The sequence below is a fragment of the Haliotis asinina genome, chromosome 14 (genome assembly GCF_037392515.1).
Source record: "Haliotis asinina isolate JCU_RB_2024 chromosome 14, JCU_Hal_asi_v2, whole genome shotgun sequence".
Taxonomy (NCBI): domain Eukaryota; kingdom Metazoa; phylum Mollusca; class Gastropoda; order Lepetellida; family Haliotidae; genus Haliotis; species Haliotis asinina.
The window spans coordinates 25015901-25041353 of record NC_090293.1 but is presented as its reverse complement, the minus strand read 5'-3'; the positions used below and the strand labels follow the sequence as shown (position 1 = coordinate 25041353).

The 25453-nt window shown below is 37.3% G+C and overlaps 2 protein-coding genes across 2 annotated transcripts in view; one reads left to right on the top strand and one right to left on the bottom strand.

Moving 5' to 3' along the window:
• The window catches only part of LOC137262280 (aldehyde dehydrogenase family 3 member B1-like), a 93048-nt gene that overhangs the window by 24782 nt on the left and 42813 nt on the right, over positions 1–25453 (top strand). The gene's annotated exons all lie outside the window — the stretch shown is intronic.
• Positions 3494–25453, bottom strand: part of LOC137262285 (GTPase KRas-like) — a 36129-nt gene continuing 14169 nt past the window's right edge. The window contains exons 2-8 of the mRNA XM_067800099.1: positions 13927–13975; positions 12645–12673; positions 11225–11309; positions 9562–9664; positions 8736–8775; positions 7631–7791; positions 3494–6867 (exon numbers count right to left, since the gene is read on the bottom strand). Coding sequence (XP_067656200.1) covers positions 6805–6867; positions 7631–7791; positions 8736–8775; positions 9562–9664; positions 11225–11309; positions 12645–12673; positions 13927–13975 — 530 coding nt within the window. The 3' untranslated portion in view covers positions 3494–6804. The remainder of the gene's footprint in view (positions 6868–7630; positions 7792–8735; positions 8776–9561; positions 9665–11224; positions 11310–12644; positions 12674–13926; positions 13976–25453) is intronic.

Here is a 25453-nt window from a genome sequence, read left to right as displayed (position 1 = left end):
ATGATGACATGCATCTACTAACATGCTGTGGAAATGCAGACAAAAATTTATTTTACTTTTAATGTAAATGTTCTGGAAATGAACTCAACTCGCATTTCCACATTAGTCCATATACGCGAAGGTCTGGGTTAGAATATTGACCTTCAGTAACCAATGCTTGTCGTAAGAGGCGACTAACGCGATCGGGTGGTCAGGCTCCCTGACTTGGTTGACAGTTCCCAATTCCGTAGATTGGTGCTCATGCTGTCGATTACTGACTGGTCTGGTCCAGAATTTGCTTATTTACAGACATCCACCATATAGCTGGAATATTGCTGAGTGGGGTGTAAAACTAAACTCACTGACATTAATGTAACCTGTTGCTATGGAAATGCATAAAATGATATTTTAAAAAACATGAGTGCTTATTTGGTTTCCAATATACAGAATAATTTCTATTGCTATTGTACACTGTCTAAATGAAACAAATGGAATGAATATTCAGATATTAAATATTCATGATTGTATCAGATTTTCTTTGGACCTTCTACATTATTACCAAATATTAACAAATCGTTTGGACTGGACATGTTAGATTGTAATTAGGATGGAGCTTTTCTGACAAACTGGCAATGAAGAGTTCACCCACAGAAAAGCTGGCAATGAAGAGATCACCCATCACCATATCAAGCCATGAGTGTTTGGAAAGGTGATTATTCTCATAGTTCTTTTATGACTGCTTCACTGACCTTGACAGACTAAACAATTTATATACTCTAAGTTTGGCATGAAATGCATATGGACCCGTTTTTTTGTAAATATCTCTTCATCCAATCGATCTCAAAGTTTGCAAGTGGATGTTTTCTCAGGCAACCTAATCACACCGTAAGTCACTGATTTATGCATTTGTATGAATCTGTCTGTTTAACTGCTGCTGTTACAGGTCATTGGCTCCCTCCCTCTGCAAGCAGGATGGGTTCTGCTGTTCATACTGCTTCATACTGAACACATGGTTCATACTGACAATCTCATTCTTCACAGGGATCTGTCGTAGCCGTGTGGATGAAACTGCCATCCTAGTATGCAAGGGGTTACAGATCCTAAACAAGGTATCAGCAGTATATGTTGGAAATTTTCAATATTGTGATATTTTATCATCATCGTCAGTGATCGCAAGACAAAGTTATATCGGACTTTAAAACAAGTAACAATTCAAAGTAAAGGGCTGTCCCTCAGAAAATCTCTGGCATGCTGGGAATTCTGTAAAGAATCAAAGGGATTTCATGGAGAATGCCAGCGAACCTTCCTGTGGCTACACAGGAGGTTTGTAAGTGAATTTATCCTACCCCAAAGTAAGTTATCTAAGGCCAGACCAATTTTATTTCTTGTTTTATGGATCCGTCTGCTGTATTTTTTCAAGAATGAGAAAAAAAAAAATGAATTCCCCCACTCAAAAAATAAAATCCTAATGTTTTTATCTGCTAAAAATGTTAACTCACAAGAAAATACTTTTTGGGTTTTTTTAAACATATTCATTTCAAGTCTTTGAAAGGCATTTAGAAGTGAAATACATAAGAATGAAGATTTTATGGATATCAACTTCTTTATATGAGAACACAACGTTTTGGAATTAATGCTTACTCCTTCATCAGGTGATTGAGATTGGGGTACAGAGCTATATTTATATGTACAGGTAAAACAATAACAAAGGAACAAGTGCAATTCCAAGGAGTAAGCATTAACTCCGAAACGTTGTGTTCTCATATAAAGAAGTTGATATCCATAAAAATCTTCATTCTCATATTCTTTTCATAAATTGCCAAAAGTAAAATATTTTGAGTATTTCGATGGAATATTACTTTGATTGGAAATTTTATTTTTATTTTTATTTTTTTTTCTCGCTTGCCTTTAGGTTTTCAGAGGAAAAAAATCGGTAATACAAGAAATACAATTGGTCTAGCCTAGTATGTAAATATTTTAACATGTTTTTAAACTCTTTCATATGCTACCCAGTTAATTTCCTCCAGGGCAGTAGCATAGCCTTGTGGTAAAAAGCATTCACTGGTCCCACACTGAACAGCTGAAGAAACACAAGTGGGTGTTTTTTGTCAAGTTCATAGATACAAGTTTTGCTTGCTTTTATGAGATTTTTTTTTTTTTTTTTTTTTTTGTAAAAAATTGCATTTTTTAGCTGTTCAGTATATTTGTCACATGGGTGCAGAGTCACCATGAAGCCCATTCCTGGGTGCCCACTTCGGCCATTTTCTGGCTCCCAGTCACTTCCCAACTGTTAGATACATACATGGCCATCCTTGATGAAGTAAGAGCTGCCCACCTCTCTACCTGCACGTCTCTCAACCCTCCACCTTCCATGATCCTTCTCACTTTGTTGAGAAAAATCCCAGTCTTAATTTTTTGGCTAGACATGTCTAAATTTCTGACAGCTGAAGGGATGGTGTAAAATCCAGCTAAGGGACCCACACAGGAAGCCAATGTGCTGCAACCCTATGGTCCCTAGTATGGTGATCTACCTTCAGTTGTTGGTGATCTGTAGCCTGTTTTTATATTGTATTGCTTGTCTTAATTACACTGGTTTAGTTTCACATGCTAGTTTTATATTCACATCTGTGATCATCTGTAATTTCTACTGTCCTTCAACGATAGGTTTTTACATTCTCAATTTATTAATTTTAATATTGATATACATTAAACTGTTCTTGTCACGATATGGCTGCAATATTGCTGGTGTGACACTAAATATTAACTCACTCACTCTAAGTTTCTGGATTCCTCAGGAGAGTTTTTCTGTCAAGATGGATGTTGACATCTTGCTTCCTCTTGGAAATTTGGTGGCTTGGGTTAGAATCACCTACAAATAAGTGCATGTGAAATCAAACATGCTTGTATCGTTTTGTTTCACAGGTTGCGAAACTTCATGACGTGTCCCTATTCTTAACATTGATGTACAAATGTATTGCACAGACTCCGTCGGTTGTGTACTCGTGGGATTCTAAACATGCTTCTATTTTGTCATAGGACCATGGCTGGGTCTTTTGGAAATGGCTTTCCAAAAGAATAAAGGTGTAGTGTTTCACCAATATTTATGAAAATGTCTAAAAATGTCATTCAGTGTCAAATATATTGGCCTTTTCAGAAAAGATTTAAGATTGTCATCTTTTTAGTACTGTTAATAGTACTGTTTCAGCCACTTTTAGCAATAGTCCAGCAATATCATGGTGTGGCCCCCAGAATTGGTTTCACACAGCTTAAAGTTGTTACTGTTTGTATCTATAAACACACACGTTTCTTATTTAATATACTGCCATTGTTTAAGCAGGCAGGCTCTATCGCTGCTTTACTCTCCATACAACTCTTGCATGATCTCCAGGGAGCTGAGATCGGTAATATGATGTAGTGACAATCAAAGGGAAAAAATACCAGCACCTTGATCATGTACTCATCTTGATACGTGTGCTATATAATAATATATAAATACAAAATAAAGAACACAAAGTTACAGGTAGAACTTATTTTTATTGAGAATAACATTCGTCTGACAATACAAAAGTGACCCACCATATATCAATGAATGCCTTGAAGGTGATGTTTCCTTCCGGACAGTGACGTTGCTGTGAAATACTATCACACACGTTGCACGTGTCCAGTTTCTCCTCTACCCGGTTTAAGATCACAACAATTTTCACTAGCACATGTCACTGCCTCTCGGAGGCCCAATGTGGTCAAATGAACTTACTCGTGAGATCCTCATGCCTTGTATCACAAATAAAATTTGACTTAACTAATAAATACAAAGGGACCTGTATTCATAAATAGCGTTTCTACACTGACACTCTGGTCCTATATATATCTTACAAAATTTGTCAGTTTCTTTCTGAACACAGAAATCATTAAACATACACATCTCGAATTAAAAACAAACAACTCCCGTCCATATTTTCCTTTTCAATATGGCTAGACTAACAAACGGCGAAATGGTTCAAGAAACTTCTATTGTGCACTGATTAGTTGTAGATAAAGCCCTTATGCACTAACCATTCATTAACTTCACATATCTCATATGTGGAACAGTAATTGGTTGAACAGTGTCCTTTGTCCGTAACACAACTAATAGTGACACACTCATACACTTAAATAGAAGATATCTGGACACGAAAAGGTCTGTACCTTTTACAGACTGAAAACAAGTAACAGTGTAAGCTCTGAAAAAAAAATAATCACAGTGTTCTAAATCAATTAACTGTCTCAAACAATTCATCACAGTGTTCGAACTCAAGTGACCGTGCTTAAAAACAATTAGCGTGGCTTACCTCAAATTAACTTGGTTTCAGTTTCTAACGAATTTCCAGAAAAACTTCACATTAAAGTTATTATTCAAGCTGAACATGATAATCACATTCATGCATATTGAGCATCGTCAAGCCTTACTGTCGATATTGCACTAAAAAGCAGCTACACTGATCATTATCTATAAAGCTCACATCAGTTTTACATAAACCCCATCTATTTAATACCCTTTTGCACTAAATATTGATTGGGAAGCAGTATCATCTCTTGGATCCATGCCATTGTCAAGCCAAATTTTCAAGTACTTATAAAACTCTGATACAATGCCATTGTGTGCACATGAAAACAATTCAGCTAAATAAAACTGCTTGTATAACCGGGGTCATGAAATCTCAACATGAAGATTAATCAACTTAACTATTCAGAATGGAATAAGATTTTCTATACAAATGGAAAAACTTCAAAGAAAATATCACTCAGCACTATATGAAGGAAAAGAGGTCAAGGTGAAGGGATACCATTTAGAATTGGACTAAATACAAATTCAATATTTACAAAATGCAACAAAGTAAATCAATGGTGCCTTAATTACCTTCTTCACAAATACATATGATGAACAAAGGAGTTGATACGGAGTAGTCTTTAATTTCAATTAAAGCAATGCAAGAATATTTCTCATGCTTTTCCTTACTCAAATCTGAATTACACTTATTGACTTAAAACTAAATGCCACAGCCAAACAAAATGGCTAAGTGAAAGAAATGTCACCAGACAGAAATACCCTTTTGAAAATAATTTACAGAATACATACCTTTATTCACATGACCAGAGTTGTGTAACACAATGATTTAACTAGTCATGAAAACAAATCAGGTACTCTTTAACTCATTTTAAATAGAATATTTCTGAAAATAATACAGTAGCATGTCAAACAAATGTAAATGCACCTCATCCAAATGATCTGGTTACTAATTTCGTTTGATGCCAGTTTTCTTCAAGCATCATCAAACAAACTGCAGTCGTACATCTTAACAACACAACGCTGTCGGTTACATATGCATGTTTAGAATGATCAATCAGTAATGAAAAAATATATCTCAAAATAGTTTCTTATCTGCAGAATTTCCCTTGTTTTTATGATGATACACAATGAGATATTGATGAATGAGAAATACTACCAAACCACTTAGCTTGTACTTTCAAAACATTTATTTCATCTTTGTTGACTTGAGCAAGTTGTTAGCTTTAGCATAAGGAGTTATTCAACATTCCAACAACCAAAAAAAGAATTGCTTTAATACATCTAACTTGAGACATTTTTCCCAAACCATTTTCCAATGTAGAGGAGTCAAATACCACCTGTACTTGCTTCTAAAGCATCACTATATAAAAATTTGCCTGCTGGAGTTCAGAATTATCGCCGAAGCACCCATGATGGCTAGCAGATATCGATGATTTGTACAAGTATCAATAAAACAGAAACATGTACAAACAATGAAAAAATATCATAACCCACTTGTGACAAAAGCCATGTCTTACTGCACATTCAGAAACAGTATTGTACAAAACCTGCTTGAGGGGGAGAGAACTCTTACCAATCAAATGTGGAAGATACATTTTGTAAGTCTCATGTGCGTATGTTTTGTGTCCAATTTGTCAAGTACTGAAATTCAAAGGAAAAAAACTGACACCGATTAAGAAGTTTGTCCAGAATCACAATAGAAATTTCAAGTGTTCTTAGAAATAATTGGTACGAGTGGATTCAAGTGAGGGTGAAAAACTCACATCAACTGACAACATTTAGATCACATAAATTAATTCCTAGTCCCATAAAACAGAGGAATGATATTATAAATGGCCAAATGAGGCAGATTACCTACTAACATTAAGATTCTTGCTTCCTTCGTTCAAAATTTCATTTTGGAAGGTACCAATTCTCAGTATACGGGCCATAATTCAATTTCATCAATCAGTTTCATCAACTGATACATGATCAGACCAAAAAAATCTTCACATCATCATGATTATCTAAAAGCAATATTCCACAAATACTGACCAAAATACATTTACAGAATCAAATTTCATTTGACTGCTTCACTGACAGGTTACCATCTTCATGTGCTTGTTCACTGTACACTTATAAATACTGTCTTGTAAAGTACAAAAAAGAAAATATACAAGTCAATTTAAACATTTAAACACAATGCCTCTCTACATCATGCTTGCACATATAGAAATTGAGAAAACGGTAGCTGTATCAAGATATCAAAAATGTAAAATATCTAAAAATTCACAATTTTTTTACAGAAAAAAAACAAGGCTTGAATGTTATTGGCTATGTAAAGATGAGCAATGACGAAACACTGCCAAGTTGACATGACGCTGACGAGTGGACTAACAGACAGACACAAAATGAATGTTATCTATCGAATTCGGCACCTTATACACGTGAATGATGACTGTGTTTCCAACACAGGTAAACAAATAACTTCATCACAGGTCACATGACATGTCACATGATCAGAAGAGTTTGCATAGTCGTCTTCTATTTCGTTTCCGTTTGTCCTTTCCTTTCTTCTCTTTCTGCAACAACAAAGGTTAACACAAAGTTCAAACATGTTGCCAAAGGTCAAATATGTTTCAACACAGAATCCTAATTGCATGCGATGATCATGCTGCTAATCACTGGAATATCTGATCCCAACATGGTTATATCCGACCACTGCAACAGAGCCCGAACATTGCTGAGAGTGGTGTTAAACAACATACCAACAAAAACTAGTCCTGGTGACTTGAAATAGAATTATGGCACCACTCTCCTCTACTGAATCTTGATCGGGTGGTCAGACTCGCTGACTTGACAGACATGCATTATTGTATCCCAATTTGCGTAGATTGATTGCTCTTGATGGTCACTAGATTGTTTGGTCCAGACTCAATTATGTACATACAGCCATCGTTTAGCTGTAACATTGCTGAGTGTGGCATTAAACAACAAACATTACGGTCCACATAAATAATCTGTTCAGAGACAGGATACTTCATGGTGGTCTGTTTCTGAGGAGGACAGTTGGTCAGTCTAGTGGTTGAAGCATCCACTCACCACACCGAAGATTCAGGGTCAATTCCCCAAACAAGTACTATGTACGACGTCCAATTCTGGTGTTTAACCCGTCATGATAGCCTATTGGTTAAATATCAAGCCAAGGATCAGGGTTTGATTCCTGACATGTGTACAATGTGTGAAGCCCAATTCTAGTGTATTCTCCAGCCGTGATACTACTGGAAGATTGCTAAAAGCGGTGTAAAACTAACTCTCTCACTCTACTTCTGAAAGCACACTTACATATTTCCTGATTTCTCTAACGAGTGTGTAAAATGCGTCATCTACACCCTGCCTCGTCTTGGCTGAAGTTTCAACATAAGGAATCCCATAGCTGTCTGCAACCTGCTTCGCATCTTTTGAATGGACTGTGCGTGTGGGTAGATCTACTTTATTTCCTACCACTGAAACATACATATATGTGTCACCATGGCAACAAGCATGTCAAAGGTTGAAACGTGTCACCATGGCAACAAGCATGTCAAAGGCTGAAACATACATATATGTGCCACCATGGCAACAAGCACGTCAAAGGCTGAAACATACATGTGTGTCACCATGGCAACAAGCATGTCAAAGGCGATTGGTCACACACAAGCTACAATGGCATACATGGTAAATTGATAGAAATTTGAACAATCGACAATTAACAGTGAAAACTGAAAATTAGATCTTATTTCTCACCAGTTGAAGATATCACTATTAAATAATTTCACAAAGTTATTAATTAAATGTAATAATATCATGTGCTGCCATATGCATGACACCAAAGTTACGTGGTCACTATGCTAATACCTCTATCAGAACTTTCGCTCATTTCATAAATATGGTATTACACGGGACATAGTTTAGTATTCTCTATATACTATATACACTGCAACTTCAAAGTGACTTCATTGGCCCAATCCACAAGCATTTGTAGCATTAAGTCTCAGGGCTAGAAATAACTTTAAAATAGTTGGTGTAATCTGGCAAAGTGGTGCACATATAATCACTTGTTTAGATCATTTTCCCACTATACCAGCCAATTTTTGTTGTTGATTTTTTACATAAAAAACATAATTAACGTTGGAAAGTCAATTGGACACCAGTACAGCTTGCTTGTCAAACAGGTTTTTTCCATCCGTGTCGCCTCCAATAAAACATAGTTACAACAACCCATTGCATTATGAATGCTTTATGGATTGGGGCCAAGATCAAACAAGGTAATGGCAAAGATAAGGAACGTACAACATTTGAAGTCAAACACTGAAATACAGTGACAAAAAACATCCCAGTAGCATCATAAATGAACACACAAAATGTATTATTGGATTTGATATATGTGATAGAATTAGTGTGTACTTACAAACCATGGGCACCTCATCAGCATCCTTCACTCTCTTTATCTGCAAATGTAACAGAGAAGTAAATGACACGTCTAGCACTTTGTATACAGGAAGCAATAAACATCACTGGCCATATTGCTGCTAATGTATTTGTTGGTCAAACCAGCATTCAGCAATACTTGTGTCATATATATTTGTATGTTTCCTTGTTTATATATACAAGGTGACCTGATGCAGATTCTAAATGTATTTACCAAGAGATAAAAATGTTAAATACGTTACACAAGAGAAAACAGTTTGTTTCTATTTTTTGTATGTTTTTTTTTTTTCGCCTACGCAGCCACCCATTCACTAACCATACAAGAGTGAGGGAATGAGTGAGTAAAAATACACATCGGCGATGTTTTAGCTATATCATGACTAAAACATGTTCTAAATTCATATAAATTACAATATAAATTGTAAAACCCTGTCAATGAAGAGCCATAAAAATGACTAGAATATCACACAACAGAACTGAACAAGTATGTAAATTTAGGTCACAGACTACCAACAACTGGAGGCAGATCACCACTCTCGAGACCATGAAGCCTTACTGTGGTATTCGTAAGAAAAATATGCATGACCTAAGGCAAGCTCAGATTGCTTGTAACCAATCAGAACATAGCATCCCACAAGAGGGATTAAGGCATATAATCCACACAGTAATATACATCCATACAATGTGCACTTCCTAAGAACTGTCTTTCTTAATGTCTGTTTGATCTAACCATGCAACAAACAGAGTTTTAAAATGAACCAACAAACAATGACTGAGGTGGAACAAGAGAGGTAACTCTGACTGACCTGTTCCCTATACTGGTTGATATCTTCGAAAGACTTGGTATTGTTAACAGCAAACACACATAGAAATCCCTCCCCCGTCCGCATGTACTGGTCCCTCATGGCACTGGAAGAAAAGAAGGCATATAGTCAGTTTCTGGGAGAAGCAATTTGTTATGCTAACCTTGTGTCATCCTTGACTGGTGTTCTGCCAAGGCACAAGCTTTCTGAGATTCCAGACATAATTTATATATTACCTGACATCGGGCACCATGTCTATGTGGCTATTCTATATAATTATCACAGACACTGTTTCAAAAATATTTTACATTACAGACAGCTCCTGCATACTGAATGTAAATGTGTTGATTCGTGTTCCTTTTGGCATCTTGCTTTACTATCAGCACCTTTCACTGGCTCACTGATACAAATGGTCCAATCAAACTTAAGTTTAAATGAGTTAAAAAAATGATAATGATTTTTATTGTGCTTTCTCCAAACAATTTGTATTGACCAAAACAGCCAATGCTTGAGAGGTCACATTCCCAGAAAAATTTGAGATAAATCAAGTCTAATTCTTTTTAGTTGTCACTTCTACATCACTTACCGAAGACTGCAGACTTACCGGGACTAAGATTGAGAAAAGGAGAAATGTGCTACAAACCACGTTTTGTGACCACACAAGCAGACTACAGACACTGAACACAATGAACATTACACATGTACTTCATCAATACATACTGGGTTTTAATTTCCATACGACTTTTCACATTGTGACCCTATATAATTTTCATATATGTGTCTGTGGAATCCACAGGAAAAAGGCAACAATAACCCAGGGGGGAATGTCTACATCATAATTATTGAAATTTCTGTGCATCAATTAGAAAATAAGCATGATGACATTGTAAAATACAGAAAAAATATATGTAACAAATGACACAGGCCCTACATAAAATGCAGACTTGACACAACTAACAAGGTCTTTCGCTTCCACAAATGACAACACCAGATAAGCGGAATGGAGAAAATACGGAATCAAATTTGATACACATCAAGCGCCATGTGACATAGGCATCAAAGTGAACAGTTATGACGTTTCACTAGCAGTGGTCCAATTAATTGTAATACACAAAGATTGGCCACAGTGCCTACCAGCCAAGCCTTCAATCATGTTTTCTTACAACCAAACACAGACAATTTTGGAACACTTTGTTTGCGTTGACAATATTTTGCTCAAAAGCTGCTTTTGTCTGTTTGTTTGTTACATTTCATAAGCATTATGAGCTCGTTCAAAGTCATGATTTAATTTATGGACTCCCAGAAAATTTATGTTCACAACATGCTGCTGAATGCAGAGTGAAATTAAATGAAACTAAATGTTATGTTCCTGAATGTCATCAAATTTTAATTGTTGATCTACTTCATTCAAGCGTATTATACTAAAATGACAAAATTTCTGACTAATCGAAAATAAGGTTTTTACAATCGATAATCATTTTTAATCCTTCTTTCAACCAATGTTCTATTATTTTCGATCATCCGAACACCATTCCTTCAAAGGATGATGAATTTTTACCAATATGGGGACAAACATATCAAGTGGACATATGGATGAGGGACAAAAGGACCACTGCACCTGTTACCATGGTGATCTCATATATGCCCCCCCAATACACTCTATTACCTGTACTCCTCTTGACCTGCTGTGTCGAGAATATCCAGTAAACACGTCTCCCCATCAATCACAACCTGTTTCCGGTAGGAATCCTCTGTAGAACACAACATTACTTACATCAGGGTCCTGTTGGGTATACTGTTTAGTGTAAAAGAAACCAAAACCAGAGGAGTCAACTTCCATTACAATTAACATCCGGTAGGAATTTTCTGAAGGACACAACATTACTTACATCAGGCACCTGTTTGGTATATTGCTTACCATAAAACAATCCAAAACTGGACGAGACAACTTACATTAAAATTAACTTAAACCGTCAATTAAATAATGCTTGGAGTAAACTAAAACTGTCTAATCATGGTAAAAGCTCATAAAAGTCATATATATTTAGATTTAACAACATAACACAACCAGCCACTGTTTGGTATTTGCACAACACTAATTGCAGTAATGAACTGACAAGAGAACCAACTGTCCTAATGTTTTCCTACAGACTGATCATTATCACACAGGCGATTTCGCAATTAGAATCAACCTTCTACTAGCCAAATTTGTCATTTACATAACTGAAAAATGAATGACTACTGACTGAAGGCCCCAATTGCTACTATTTCACTGAACTATTAATGTCTGTGTTGATGTGTTTTCTGTTAGTGTCTTAAGGGGTGTTTCTTCCAGACCTTCCCTATAAAAGATCTCTTCAGGACAATTTGAAAGCAGATGTATTAATTTATCTTTAGTATCTGTGAGCTGAAGAGTTCACCTGTTTCAATAGAGCCATAATTGGCAACTTTTTTTCAACCCATACTGAACCCCTAAACAAAAGCAAGTTTTGAAAAAATGCAATCTCATAAATGTAAGCATTCATTTTATACCTTCTATTCATAAACTTGACGAAAATCAAGTTGCGCTTCTTTTGTTGCTCAGTATATGTTCAGTCGCTGCAAATTGCTGTTATGCTGTATTCACACACTTAAACTAAGTTCAAAACTAAAAATCAATAACAGTCAAGATTACTATGCATATGTATCCACAGTAATTATTATTCAGTCAATAACAACACCTCCTGTACTGCATACTTTGAGCCTTTATTATCTCTCTGTACAGACATCCTGAACAACTAAATTTAGGATACACGACCAATCTCTGTGTTAAGTTTGGGGAAGACATATTCAATGGTTTTAAAGTTCTGATTCGGAAAAGATAAATGTGCACAGACGGACCACATTTCAATAACCCTGCAAAACGCGTTGCGGGGGGTTAACAAATCCTGTTTGATGATTCACAAAATAAGTTGCCATGGTTACTAGACTAGCCATGCACCAGGATAAGAAACAAACTGTCAGTGAAGAGGTTCCATGCCTACAGGAGTAAACCAAGGGGATTCTCCCAAACCCGTTTTATCTGTCAGACAACCACAATCACTCACCTATAGTGGGATCATACTCTTCTACAAAGCTGTGAAGAGATAAAAATATACAGATATAAAATACCAATAACTACACAGTTGTACATGTCAAACATTTTCACTAATAATCAATGGACATGAACAAAAAAAATGTTACGGGTCATGAATATTTTTCTTTTATGAGTGAGTTCTGTATTAGGACGGATCTTCAGCATGACGAGCAACCATTTTAACCACTTGGCTAACCCACTGCCCCTCTTCAATAAATGAGATAGGGCTCTCAATTTTCAAAGATATGACACCAAATGTGTCACACCATTATTCTGTTCAGTGTGTCCTCAATCCTTACACATCCGTGAAGGTCCCGTGGTAGAACAGGCCTTCAGCAACCCATGCTTGCCATAAAAGGGGACTATGCTTGTCGTAAGAGGCAACTAACGGGATCGGGTGGTCAGGCGCGCTGTGTTGGTTGACACATGTCATCGGTTCCCAATTGCGCAGATTGATGCTCATGTTGTTGATCACAGGATTTTCTGGTCCAGACTTGATTATTTACAGACAGCCGCCATATAGCTGGAATATTGCTGAGTGCGTCGTAAAGCTAAACTCACTCACTCACTCAATCCTTACACCTAAACAGCTGTACTCTAACTTAATAGTCTAACCACTTTCCTCCTTTTCAAAATGAATTAGTCTTGTTACTATATTGTTGAAAAGAAGCCCTGGATATGACAACGTGTAACACACATGACACTCTTACATAATTTGCATCTTTGAATCATTCTGTATTCACATTTCAGGAAGCATTTCCCCATCAGCGAGTGAGTGAATTTCTTGAAACCTCTTTAAAAAATACTCCAGTGGCATGACATCATGTCAGGATAACATGGGAGAAAAGAAGTCGTTGGGATCTTAGACATCTGCTACTGCGGTGTAACCCATGAGTATAGGTAAGAAGCCTTGAAACAATCGGAGCAAACTAACCCATAATCAAAGGTTTCTGGTCTGACCAAGGGAAGCAACTCTGCCTGACAAAATGTAGCACCTTACCCTGGGCCAATTGCAACTCCTTTTCAGTGAGACTAACAAGCAAAGATGCTGAACGAGTGAGTGCAGGAGTTAAGTTTTACGCCACTTTTAGCAATATTTCAGCAACATCATGGCAGGGAACACCAAAAATGGGCTTTACACATTGTACCCATGTCGGTAATCAAACCCTGATCCTCCGTGTGACAAGCAAACACCTTAACCACTAGGCTACCCCACCACCTGAGACACTGAATGAAAGAAAGGTAATACTCACTGGTTCTGTATGAGCTGGATCGTCAAGGCACTCTTACCTACGCCTCCAGCTGTAACAAAAACAATACATTGTCACCATAGTTAATATGTCAAGACATACACAATCAGCACAAAAAAAAAAAACATGCTCTTCCTCCTAAAGCCCACTTTCAAAGTCTGGGCACATCTTGCACTATGTACTCAATATACAACACAGTAAATATACATGTCCTAAATCACTTGTCAACCAGTGCCCCAAATGAAAGAAAACTGTTTAGTTGCAAGTGAAACTCCGAAACAGCCTGATGATAATCGGTTCCTGGTGTTTTCAAGGGACACAAATCTGCATGCCTTAGATGACTGCACCACCACTATCCCCTACCTTCAGTGAGACTAAGACCTAACTGACGATTTTGAGTGAAGAAACACAATACTGAACAAGAACACAGGGTGAACAATACTTGGAGAACTCTTCCTGGAGAACGAATTTGCTCTATGTGTCAGTAGGTCACAGATATATACAGAGATCATGTATACAATATCTTTCAATTTCAAAAATGATATCTTAGCCCTAGCGCTTTTTTTTTTCTTACAACCTAGTAAAAATATCCTCAGAGTGAATATGGTTTTACACTTTTTTTCTAGCAATATTTCAGCAATATCACACCAATGGACACCTCAAAAGGGCTTCACACTTTGTACCCATACAGGGAATCAAACCCAGATCTTCATATTGAGAAGCTTTTAACACCAGGCTACCAGACTGCCACCAGAATGAAAGAACAATAAAGATCACTGTCTTCAGAGATACACCAGTTTCTTAACTGCTGCTTCATGGCATAAAACACACAGGCAGCATTTGCCAAACACAGTCCTAATCCATAAGTCATCTGTCTTCATGTACCACAGCTTCCAAAATGCCACTTAAGGGCATTATATACACTGGCAGCATTTGCTGATACTTTCGTGGCTGGTGATTTCTACATCAATTCGTGTCGACCTGCTTCCTAGCCGATACAAGGCCCTAAGTCTGTAGTAAATGTCACTAACATTTCCCAAAGTTGAGCTAAACACTTCACAATTTATCATGTTCATAATGTTAAAGCTAAAACTAATATCACTTTGAAGGCGTCTTGTAATTAGCTGATATAGTAGCAATAGAAGGAATGTCTTCAATTGTTTCTTGAACTTTACTGCACTGAGTGTGCTATTAAATTATAATTTTGAAATACGTCTGAATTTAGGACCACAACTTAAAACAACTTTCAGTTCTGAACAAAATCTTTTTTTTCTAGAGGTAAGTGTTTTTTCGTGGAATCCTTGTTAAATCCCTGCTCTAGCATAGTCTTTTTTATTGTATTATTAAATAACAGTCACTGCATTGACTGCAATTTTTCACTGTTATTACTTACAAAACATGTGATAATCTACTAATACTACCCATCCTTATATATTGTTCAATGTCACATATTGTTCATAGTCACATGTGTGAAATTCTGCATATATCAACTAACTGTACTATAATGTATTGAGATAATGTTAATGGCACACTAATCAACCCTATAATCAGGATGATTGTCCCGTTATAAGTAGGCCAAAGTCATCTTCTGTAGACATGGTAGCATACGTTGTTGTTATTTAAACAATCTATATGTAAATAAGAACACAGCTGCCAGCAGAAGCTTGGATACCAGAAGGAAACATCTGCCTTTCGTCCTCCACTGTCAGTTACATCAGGTTACATGGGCTGGAGTACAGCTATGGTATATATCACCAGTCACTGATGGCAGATACTTGGAATATCATCAGTACCAGCTGTTCTGCTGCATCGATACCTCGACAACTACTGACACTGAGGAGTGTCGGAGTCAGGGAATATAAGCACCACATATTGAGTTGGTTGACAACCAGTAGTGATTAAATGTTTATACACCATGTAATTGGTTCATATACAGTGTATGTACTGTAACGAATGAATGCATAGGCATTTTGTGAAGAGTTCATATGCACCTTGAGTGAATGCATAGGCACCATGTATTGAAGGTACCGTGTATTGAAAGCATACAAACGATATAGTGAGTTCATATGCACCAGGAATATGCTGAATGCATACAAACCATGCATAAAGCGAATGCTGTTTTACGCCGCAGTCAGAAATATTGAGGTGACAGCAAAATCATGAGTTGTTTGAACGTTGTGAAATTGTTACATGCTCATCCTATGCTTCCACTTTATTACACAACTGTGTCAATAACAATCTGAAGTTTGCATCAATATATTTCCCAACAACTTATTTCAGACAGAGATTCAGGATGTCAGCATCCTTGTTCTTTTTGTCAGAGCCTCATTCCTGTACAGATGTTACATAAACATGATGAACCAAAATAGATTTCATCAACATCATTGCTTCTTAATGTCACCTAACCAAATACCATATTCACTGCCCATTTGCACAAAACACAGAGAAAGGATATTTTGACAACCTGAAATACAAAAAGTATCTCCACGAGTCCATGCATCTGGTATCCCTATAATGGTTACTGTCACACAGTCTGACATATTAAGATGCACAACATGCCTCAACTCAGTGTCGTCTACTCGCCATAAGACATAATCAATACCATTTTAATTGGCCATCAGAGCACTGCAAATACAGCAGCACAGATTGACTTACCCTGTACATATCGCTGATTGTATTCACATGTTGAACATGTAGGTGAACAGACATCCAAGATATGATTGTCAATAAACTTGGATAGACTGTCAACATGCTCATGTACTGCATGGAAGTAAATAGAGATGTTTTGTGTTGGCAACACAGTTTCAACATACATAGGTCTCAAGCATATGTGTACTGAAATATATTGTCCAGAAAGACATGAGCCTTGTTATCCTAATGGAAACAGTAATTACAAAGCGGCAGCAAATTCCTTTAGGTAAATATATAGGGTAACACACAGAACTACTTATCCAAGAATATTTGATGTTTAACACAAAGGAAATAGATTAACAAAGATGTCTTGTAAAATTGCTGAGGCAGAGATATTTCAGTGATATTTCTTTTGAAAAGATGACAGGGTAAAGTACACAATTATTTAATATCCTACCATGACTCAAGAAAATACTTGATTCGGATTGGTTGGTCAGAAATATCAGACGGCATCAATTCTGGACTGATTCATTAACAAATCTTACTGTGAAAACAACGTACGTCTGACCACAATGATGGCTGATCATCACAACAACACTGTAGATTTTGATGCCGACTTTGGTATTTTCCACACAGGCAATTATAAACTTTGGGATTGAAAATATGTCTGATTCCACTGCGCTTCACTGCGCACATATATACAGCACTGCTGCACTACCTCAGCTTGACCACCAATATTATTTCCTTTTATTACAAAAAACATTAAAACTCAATTACAATACACAGTCCCAGACATAAACAATATCAAACATATAAATCAGAATGCTGTGTAACACTGCACCCCTATCTAAACAAAATGTGCAGCAAAATGTTATTAAGCATATACCACCTGGAAAACGGTGTATTTGTTTCCATCAGAAATTTGCATGATAGCGGTCTGGCGAAACACCAAATTTCCTGTCATATCGTTCACAAAATACACATAAAAAATTGAACCATCAGAGTTCTGCTCTTTGCCATCTTCCCCGGCAGAGTTCTGTTCATTCACTTTGAGAAATGCTAGGCCACAATCCAGTCCCAGATGACAAAAAGTTGGGTTTTATGCTGCTTTTAGCAGTATGCCAGCAAAATCACACTAGAGGACACCAGAAAGGGTTTCACATATTGAGTCCTTAGGTGGAATCAAAACTGGATCTTTGGCACAAAAACATAACCACGAGGCTACCACAACCCCTAGGGCAGATGTGTAGCCCAGCGGTGGTGAACGTGTTCACATTACATAATTTACAACAAAGACCTGTGTTCATATTTGCCGTAGATGTATAATGTACACTGTGTGAATCACATTTATGAGTGAGTGAGTGAGTGAGTGAGTGAGTTAGTGAGTGAGTGAGTGAGTGAGAGGTTTCATGTCACACTCAGGAACACTCCACCTAAATGGCAAAAATTATGGAAAATATGGAAATGAACAAGTCTGGACCACAAAATCTAGTGATCAATGGCATGATTGATCAAAATCGATCTACACAAGTGGGAAACGACATGTCAAACAAGTCAGTTGAGCCTGTCCACCTTCTAGCCTCCTCTTACAAAAAGCACTGGCTACTGAAGATCAATTCTAACCCAGATCTTCACGGGAACCAGTACATGATACACACAACTTGTCATTCACCACACGAGCAAGCCTACATAAGGCCAGCAAGATGTGTTACACATGAACACAGGTATAATCAGGCACCTGATCCCAATGCCCTATCAGTGATGAAGGGGCCACGTTATCCGGCAACATACCTCTCCTACAGGATGTATCTAATTAACCACGCATCCTACGCCATTATCACCACCTAGCTGAGTGCAAACACCTCCCTACAAAGGTCTTACATACTCTAGACACTTGATAATATTACTCAGTCAGTGTAGTGATATCTGATATCATCACATGTGATAATTACTTATTTCCTCAAATAACTGCCTTCTTATTAATTGCGGTTTGGTTATGTAAGCGTCTGGTGTGCAGTGTAACTTGATTGTTGACGGCAGCTGGGTAGTCTTGTTTGTTTTATGAATCTGTCTACCAAAACTGTTACAAATTAATGACAAATAATGTGTCTTTTGTTTGTTTGTTTGTCTGTTTGATTGTTTGTTTATTTACTGACTCATTAAGCAATATTTTAGTTTTATAACAACAGTCTATAAATAATCAGAAGTCCAGAACTGACAATCCAGTGATCGACATCATGAGCATCAATCCATAGTTGAGAAATGATGGCATGTATCAACAGTGTTAGCAAGCCTGACCTTTTGCTACAAACCATGGGTCGTAGCAAACCACTTTGACCTGGATCTCTCGTATCTACAGGCACACATAAGATTATTTCACCACAGCCTCTAACCATGTCTAGAAGATTTAAAAACATGCAACCTAATTTACCAACAAGCATTGAACCACAAAAAACTATGTTTCATTACTCATGCTTGGATTGGCTGTATGAATCCCACTGAGTTCAGTGAGTCTCTGCCAACTGTTTTCTTGATATTTTATCCAAGAAAGTATGTTTTATTCAAAGGCGAAATTGTGGCATGTACCACACAAGTTGGGGAGAAAATGTAGATGAAATATTGTGCTAATTCTTCACTACGAAATATTAATATTCCTAACATTATATAATAATAAATAATACCCTTATATTCACATTTCTTAACTTCATTTGTGTGATATATTTGTAGAAAAATACAAGGGTGTCATTTCATGGTTTAGCTTTGACATTTCAATCCTAGCAATTCGTCTACATAACATCATCTTCTATTTTACTTCCATCACGTTTACAAAGCCAAAGCCAAAACATTAACAGTTTCATATCAGTTGGGAATTTATTATTTATAATACTTCCACTTTGTCAATTTTGGCATTTGTTTCAGCTACACATTGCCCTAGATAAACATCTGTACTCATATTTCTTAATATGTAACAGATATCATATAACTGCATATAGGTCAGAGCAGAAATGGTATATATCATTGACTATGTGTGGATTACAGGATCATCATGTGTCGATCATTCATGAGAAAGTGCATGGACCAGCAATAGGCTTCTACAGACCTATACAGCAACAAGTCCCTCATGAGAAGCAACATGAATATTATAAATGTAATAACCCTGACCTCGTGGCCTTTTCAGTTCCTTTGGGCCTACTATAAATTGTTTGGAAGTTGCAGTCATCCACAGATTCAGCAATTGTCACTTTGGATAGCTGAGAATATTGTATCAAGAGGCAATTCAGTGGGCAGTTGTTTCCCTTGGGTCAAGAGAAAAGGTTAATGAGGCCATTCTGAAATACTAGAATAATGTTTCGAAGGAATATATGAGAACAATCTCCTGACCAATAGTCAATATTTCTGAACATTCCATATGGCTGAAATAAATAATTGTATCTTACAGGCAAAATGCAAGTGTTAACATGGCACTCGACAGGTGAACTAAGCCAAATTGCTTCACATCTACGTTTAAATAACCAACCAGAGTCAGCTAATGGCCACCAAAAGGCTCCCATTTCTTGATTGGATGAGAATCGATTTGCCTTCTTTTATTTTGTGAGCATTATTGCACTAAACAATGGCCCTACTTTTCATCAAAAAGTTTGTTCATTTCTGAAATAAACAGGGCCAGAAAGGAACATTTTATAAATAAGTTACACAAGTTTTCTCCAAGGATCTGTAAATCAGGTCATAAACACAAAAAACACCTTCTACATCTACAACTCCAAATCAAAGCATTCTTTCACAAACATATTTCCAATGATACTCGAAAGGTTACACAAATGTGACAGTTATTTTTTTACAAAGTTTGCGAGAGACTGCATAAAACAAAAAATAACCCCAAATTATGGAGAATCCAGGTTAATTTGAGCCACTTGTATATGGTTAGGTATACCCTTCATGCCTCCATATCACTTCCTCCTAATGTCCTTCACTGCCATATCACCACCTCAGGAAATACTTCACCTACAAAACATAGATCCACAACGGATAGGAGGATATATCGGCTATTGAGAAATTCAATTTCACAATCGCTTCTTCAAGGTTGGGATCATGGCCAGATAGTTAAGAGTTCCAAATGCTTGACCTGTTTATCAATGCAGTTCTTTGACAAGCAACATGTTAGATCTTCCTGCTTGACTATATATCATTTAAGTGACTAGTGTCACATTACCAGCTGTGCCCACACATGCCATCCTGGTTTTACACTGAAAACCTGCTCACTAGTGGGGACCAGTAAGTAACTAGTAGGATGTGGTCACCCTGGAAAATGGCTGGACATGGAAATTCTGCTCAGCTGAGGACACCTCATTCTCTTCCCACAGAGGTTACTTGTCATATCTTCCTCCGAACCTCTGTTCTAATACGGCCATATTTCGCGGTTCTTATAAAATCCCTTAGCGACAAAAAATGGCAGCAGATTTATCTCCCTTTTTTTCTGTCCAATCAGAACATGTGTTACATCGACATAGATTCAACTTGACAAATGGAAGCAATGTGGAGAAACAAATATGACATGACTGAGTTCTCTCTAGAAGGAACATTTGAGTATCACGCTCAGGAAGAGGTTCTAGTTTTCACGATGCATCCGGAAATTACCGAGATCTTGTGAACGATCACTTTTGAAACAAGGTTGCTGATTGCACTACTAAATCTGATTGCCTCCAATCACGAGTCTTGAACACTCGCACCATGAAAGGATCGTATTAGAACAGAGGTTACGTAGGAAGATATGACCAGTAACCACTGTGGGAAGAGAATGAGGACACCTATACTCCTGGCTTCTTGATGTACAGGACCCATGAAGATCTGGGGTAGAATAAGTCATCAGCAACCCATACTTGCCACAAATGGCGACTACACTTGTCATAAGAGAAAACTAATGGGATTGGGTGGTCAGACTCACTGACTTGGTTGACACGTCATTGGTTCCAAATTGTGCAAATCAATGCTCTTGCTGTTGATCACTGGACTGTCTGGTCCAGAATCAATTATTCACAGACCACCACCATATAGTTGGAATATTGCTGAGTGTGTGTAAAACTAAACTCACACACTCCATGTGCGGATATTCTGGTACATAGAGAGGTGTCAACTTGATTCTAAAGTCAAAAAATACTGCTGGGATCAAATATCTGAGGAAATGTGAGAACTTTATAGTGTCTGGAGATTGTCTTAAGTTTCTAAAGTGAATGGGGACAGTGAACAAGGTTACTGCATGAGTTCTGGAATGGCTGGTTTGGTCATTCCATAACTACATATAATAAAAGTGAAAAACCTTCATACCAACAAGAGTGTGTCAACGAGACCTATGAGCTGACAAACTCACACAGCGTTTCATAGAATAAAATATGAAACATTGTGTACAAAAGGCATACAAATTGATTTGACAAGCATAGTCGCCTTTTGTGGCAAGCATGGGTTGCTGAAGGTCTATTCTATTCGGAGACCTTCACCGGTCAATATATTTGTGAATTATAACAGGGAGGGGAGGAATGGATGTTACAGTACACTGTAATGTCATATCTACCTTACAGTGTTGATATGTTAAATTTCAGATGTCAATTGGAATCCGTAAGTTTCATACGGTTTAATAACTACAGAAAATTACAATGTAGTTAATTATTATCATGAACACTGAGCAAGTTTAGTTTTACGCCGCTTTTAGCAATATCACAGTGGAGAACGTCACACATTGTACCTATGTGGTGAATCGAACCCAAGTCTACAGGCTGACTATGATTAATAGAAAGGAGCCACACAGATTAGCTTAAATAATTAAACCATAGTTTGTGACACATATTTGGACTAAAAACAGGTTGCTGAGACACAACAGACTGTTGCAACAGTCATCACAGTCTGCCACCTGCATGCAGAAGTAATACTGCCAATGCCACCTGCTGAGCGACCACACGAGCTGATACTCACACAGCAGAGATACCACAACATCAAGTGATGGCAGGGACCTCCTATATGAGGTGCACTGTTCCGTGCTTCTGTATGCTGTTATGTACTGTTGTGTACTGTTGTGTACTGTTGTGTACTATTGGGCCGCTTTAGTGGTTTGACTGCTAACAAGAGCTGGAGATTAGATGCCTCACACTGTGAGTGTGGGTTCAATTTCCAGTTGGACTTGACCCCAAAAAGTACTAAGTTTAGTTTTACACCACTTTTAGCAATATCCCAGGAATATGCCTGTGGACCACACCAGAAATGGACTCGACTCACTGTGTGGAACTGACACAAGTCTTCATCGTGATTGAAATTTCAAGAAAAAATGAGAATTTTGAAAATTCCATTCTGTAATGACCCTCTTCAAATATGTGCATGTTGTTTTGACCTCTGAGAATGCCATGCTTGGGGTTGTTTCCAGCCTTTATTCCTCATACCTACAGACTCTTAAAATGAATGACTGTTTCCTTTCAAACACACAACCCATGAATGGAGTTCATCATTAGTTCACATTGTCAGAAACAAACAACTAGTTCCAGCACCACGTTCAAGTCGTAACTTATGACAACTAAATCTATCTGAAATGTGTGTTGCTATAAACATGTACACTTGCCAACTGTGTCATCTACAAACACTGGGTTATTTGGCTGTTTACACTTGCATACCACAGATGCCCTACTGAATGCATCTAAAAATAGACTTGAGTCAGCGACAGGAATACTGGCAGCCCAAGAACCATACCCATGTTATTCCTATGAGACAGAGATTTGCAGGTTTTTGTTTTTACTTCATCTTGACATTATTTAAATTCGGTTCCGAGGAGTAGCCCCTGTGTTAGTGACTGCTATTGATCTTACTTTTGTCAAACAAATGAGGCATTTAAAGGATGCAAAAAAACAACCACAAATTTTGCAAAAGAGCATTTGATGCATTGAGTGAGTGGTTGAGTGATCGAGTGAATGTGCAACTGGTTCAGTATTTGATTGGCCATCAAGACATATTGTGAGTGAGTGAGTGAGTGAGTGAGTGGATTCACCAACAGCAACCCTGTAGGCATAAGACTTCTTGTCTGTCAAGTTTACACCAGACCACACCAAAAGTCCTTCCTCGATACATGAGGATGTAAACATCTACATCACAATACCCACTACATCACAATACCAACTACATCACAATAAGAAGGTCCTGCTATCAGTTTTTATGAAATAATGTGATGACGATACAGACATCTCACAGCACTGACAAGTGAATATTGATTAAAGGGGTGCTATGTCTGGGCATACTGCCAGACCCAGCCAAGTTGATTTAAGACAAATATCACTTTCTTTACCATTTTGTGACAATTATCAATCTACTGCTTGTGAATTACTAAAATTCCACTGAGACAATCTCTAAATTTCTCACTTGCATGAGAAGGTACATCCCCCAAGCCACTCTGAAAATGCTGCCTCAGCAGTTTGAAACTATTTGTACCATTAACGTATCTGATGAAAACAGGTCACCAACGTGAAACATAATACGATATATGAAAACATGACACTGGTAGTGTTGACAAGTTCAAGTTCATCAGTGAACTAGATCAGTGACCAAGAATGAGTTAATCATATACACAATGGCTTGAGAAAAATTCAATATTTAACATCACTTGGAAATCAAGTTAGTAATTAACCATACAATATTTGTTTCTTGCATATAATGCCCCTGAAATATTCCTGGTGCAAGAAAGTAATAATCAATATCATATGATTCTGAAATACTAATGAGTGTCTGGGTCAGAAATATACAAACACAATTGCACTGGCCCAAACATCAACACACACTTCTTCACAGATTTCCATTATATTATCTTGCATCAACGATTACTCCTGAGTTTTAAAGACCAAGTGTACTCGTGGTTTCACTTCAATTCAGGGTAAAATTATACCTTATTACACAACACATGGGTAAAAATGACCTTCATTTCTGAAATGATCCCAAGATAAATGAATGAAAGTTTAGTTTTACACAGGTTAAAGCTTATTTTTGCACAGCCATGGCAAGAAGAGCTCCAGACAAGCATGTACTTGCATATTTCATGCAATACAAATCATATCATAAAAATGATATTATAAGGCTACTTCGGGGCAAGTCAACACACTGAGGTAAATGGTTATGCTCAAGACATAATCAGTGACATTACTGATAGATGTGATGTGGCTCAATGGTTATGTGTAGACATTTTATCTAAACTAATTGACATGGTGAATATAGCATAGAGAAAACGGCAGACCAGAAATGGCCTACACATACTGCATCCATGAGGGAAATCGAACCCTTGTCTTTCAGCATAACAAGTGAACACTTTCACCAATAAGCTACCAAACCGCCTCTCGAGAACCAGGAAGTGATGGGAATGCCCTAATCAAAGCATTATTCTTGGAGGTCTCGCAATACTCAACAGCATCGTCAATCACTCCTAATCCCACATGACTCGTCATTTCAAACATGACATCATCACAGCGTAAAAATAGCTGTACAAAATACAACCTTGGAACTGCACTGCTTTGGTTCTTTAAAAATATAACCAAATGTTAAATTAGAAAATACTGTCAACTGTACATCCATTTTCAACCCAGACTTCAGACAGCAGCCGAATTACTCATATACATTTAGGTTAATCTGTACCTTCAAAAATAGAACTTAACTTACAGAGACTGGCAGTAACATTGTAGGGTCTGAATGTGACTGATAATTCAGATATGTTGTCATACTAACACTAGCCATAGCATTCAAAAGGGACAATAGAACTGAAGCATCAAGTCTTTCTACCATACCATTTCCTTTCTGCAAAGCCTGCACTGTAATTACATAGCTACTTATGGTGCAAGTCAACATTTTCCTCGGGATCATCTCCAATCTAACTTGATCCTTT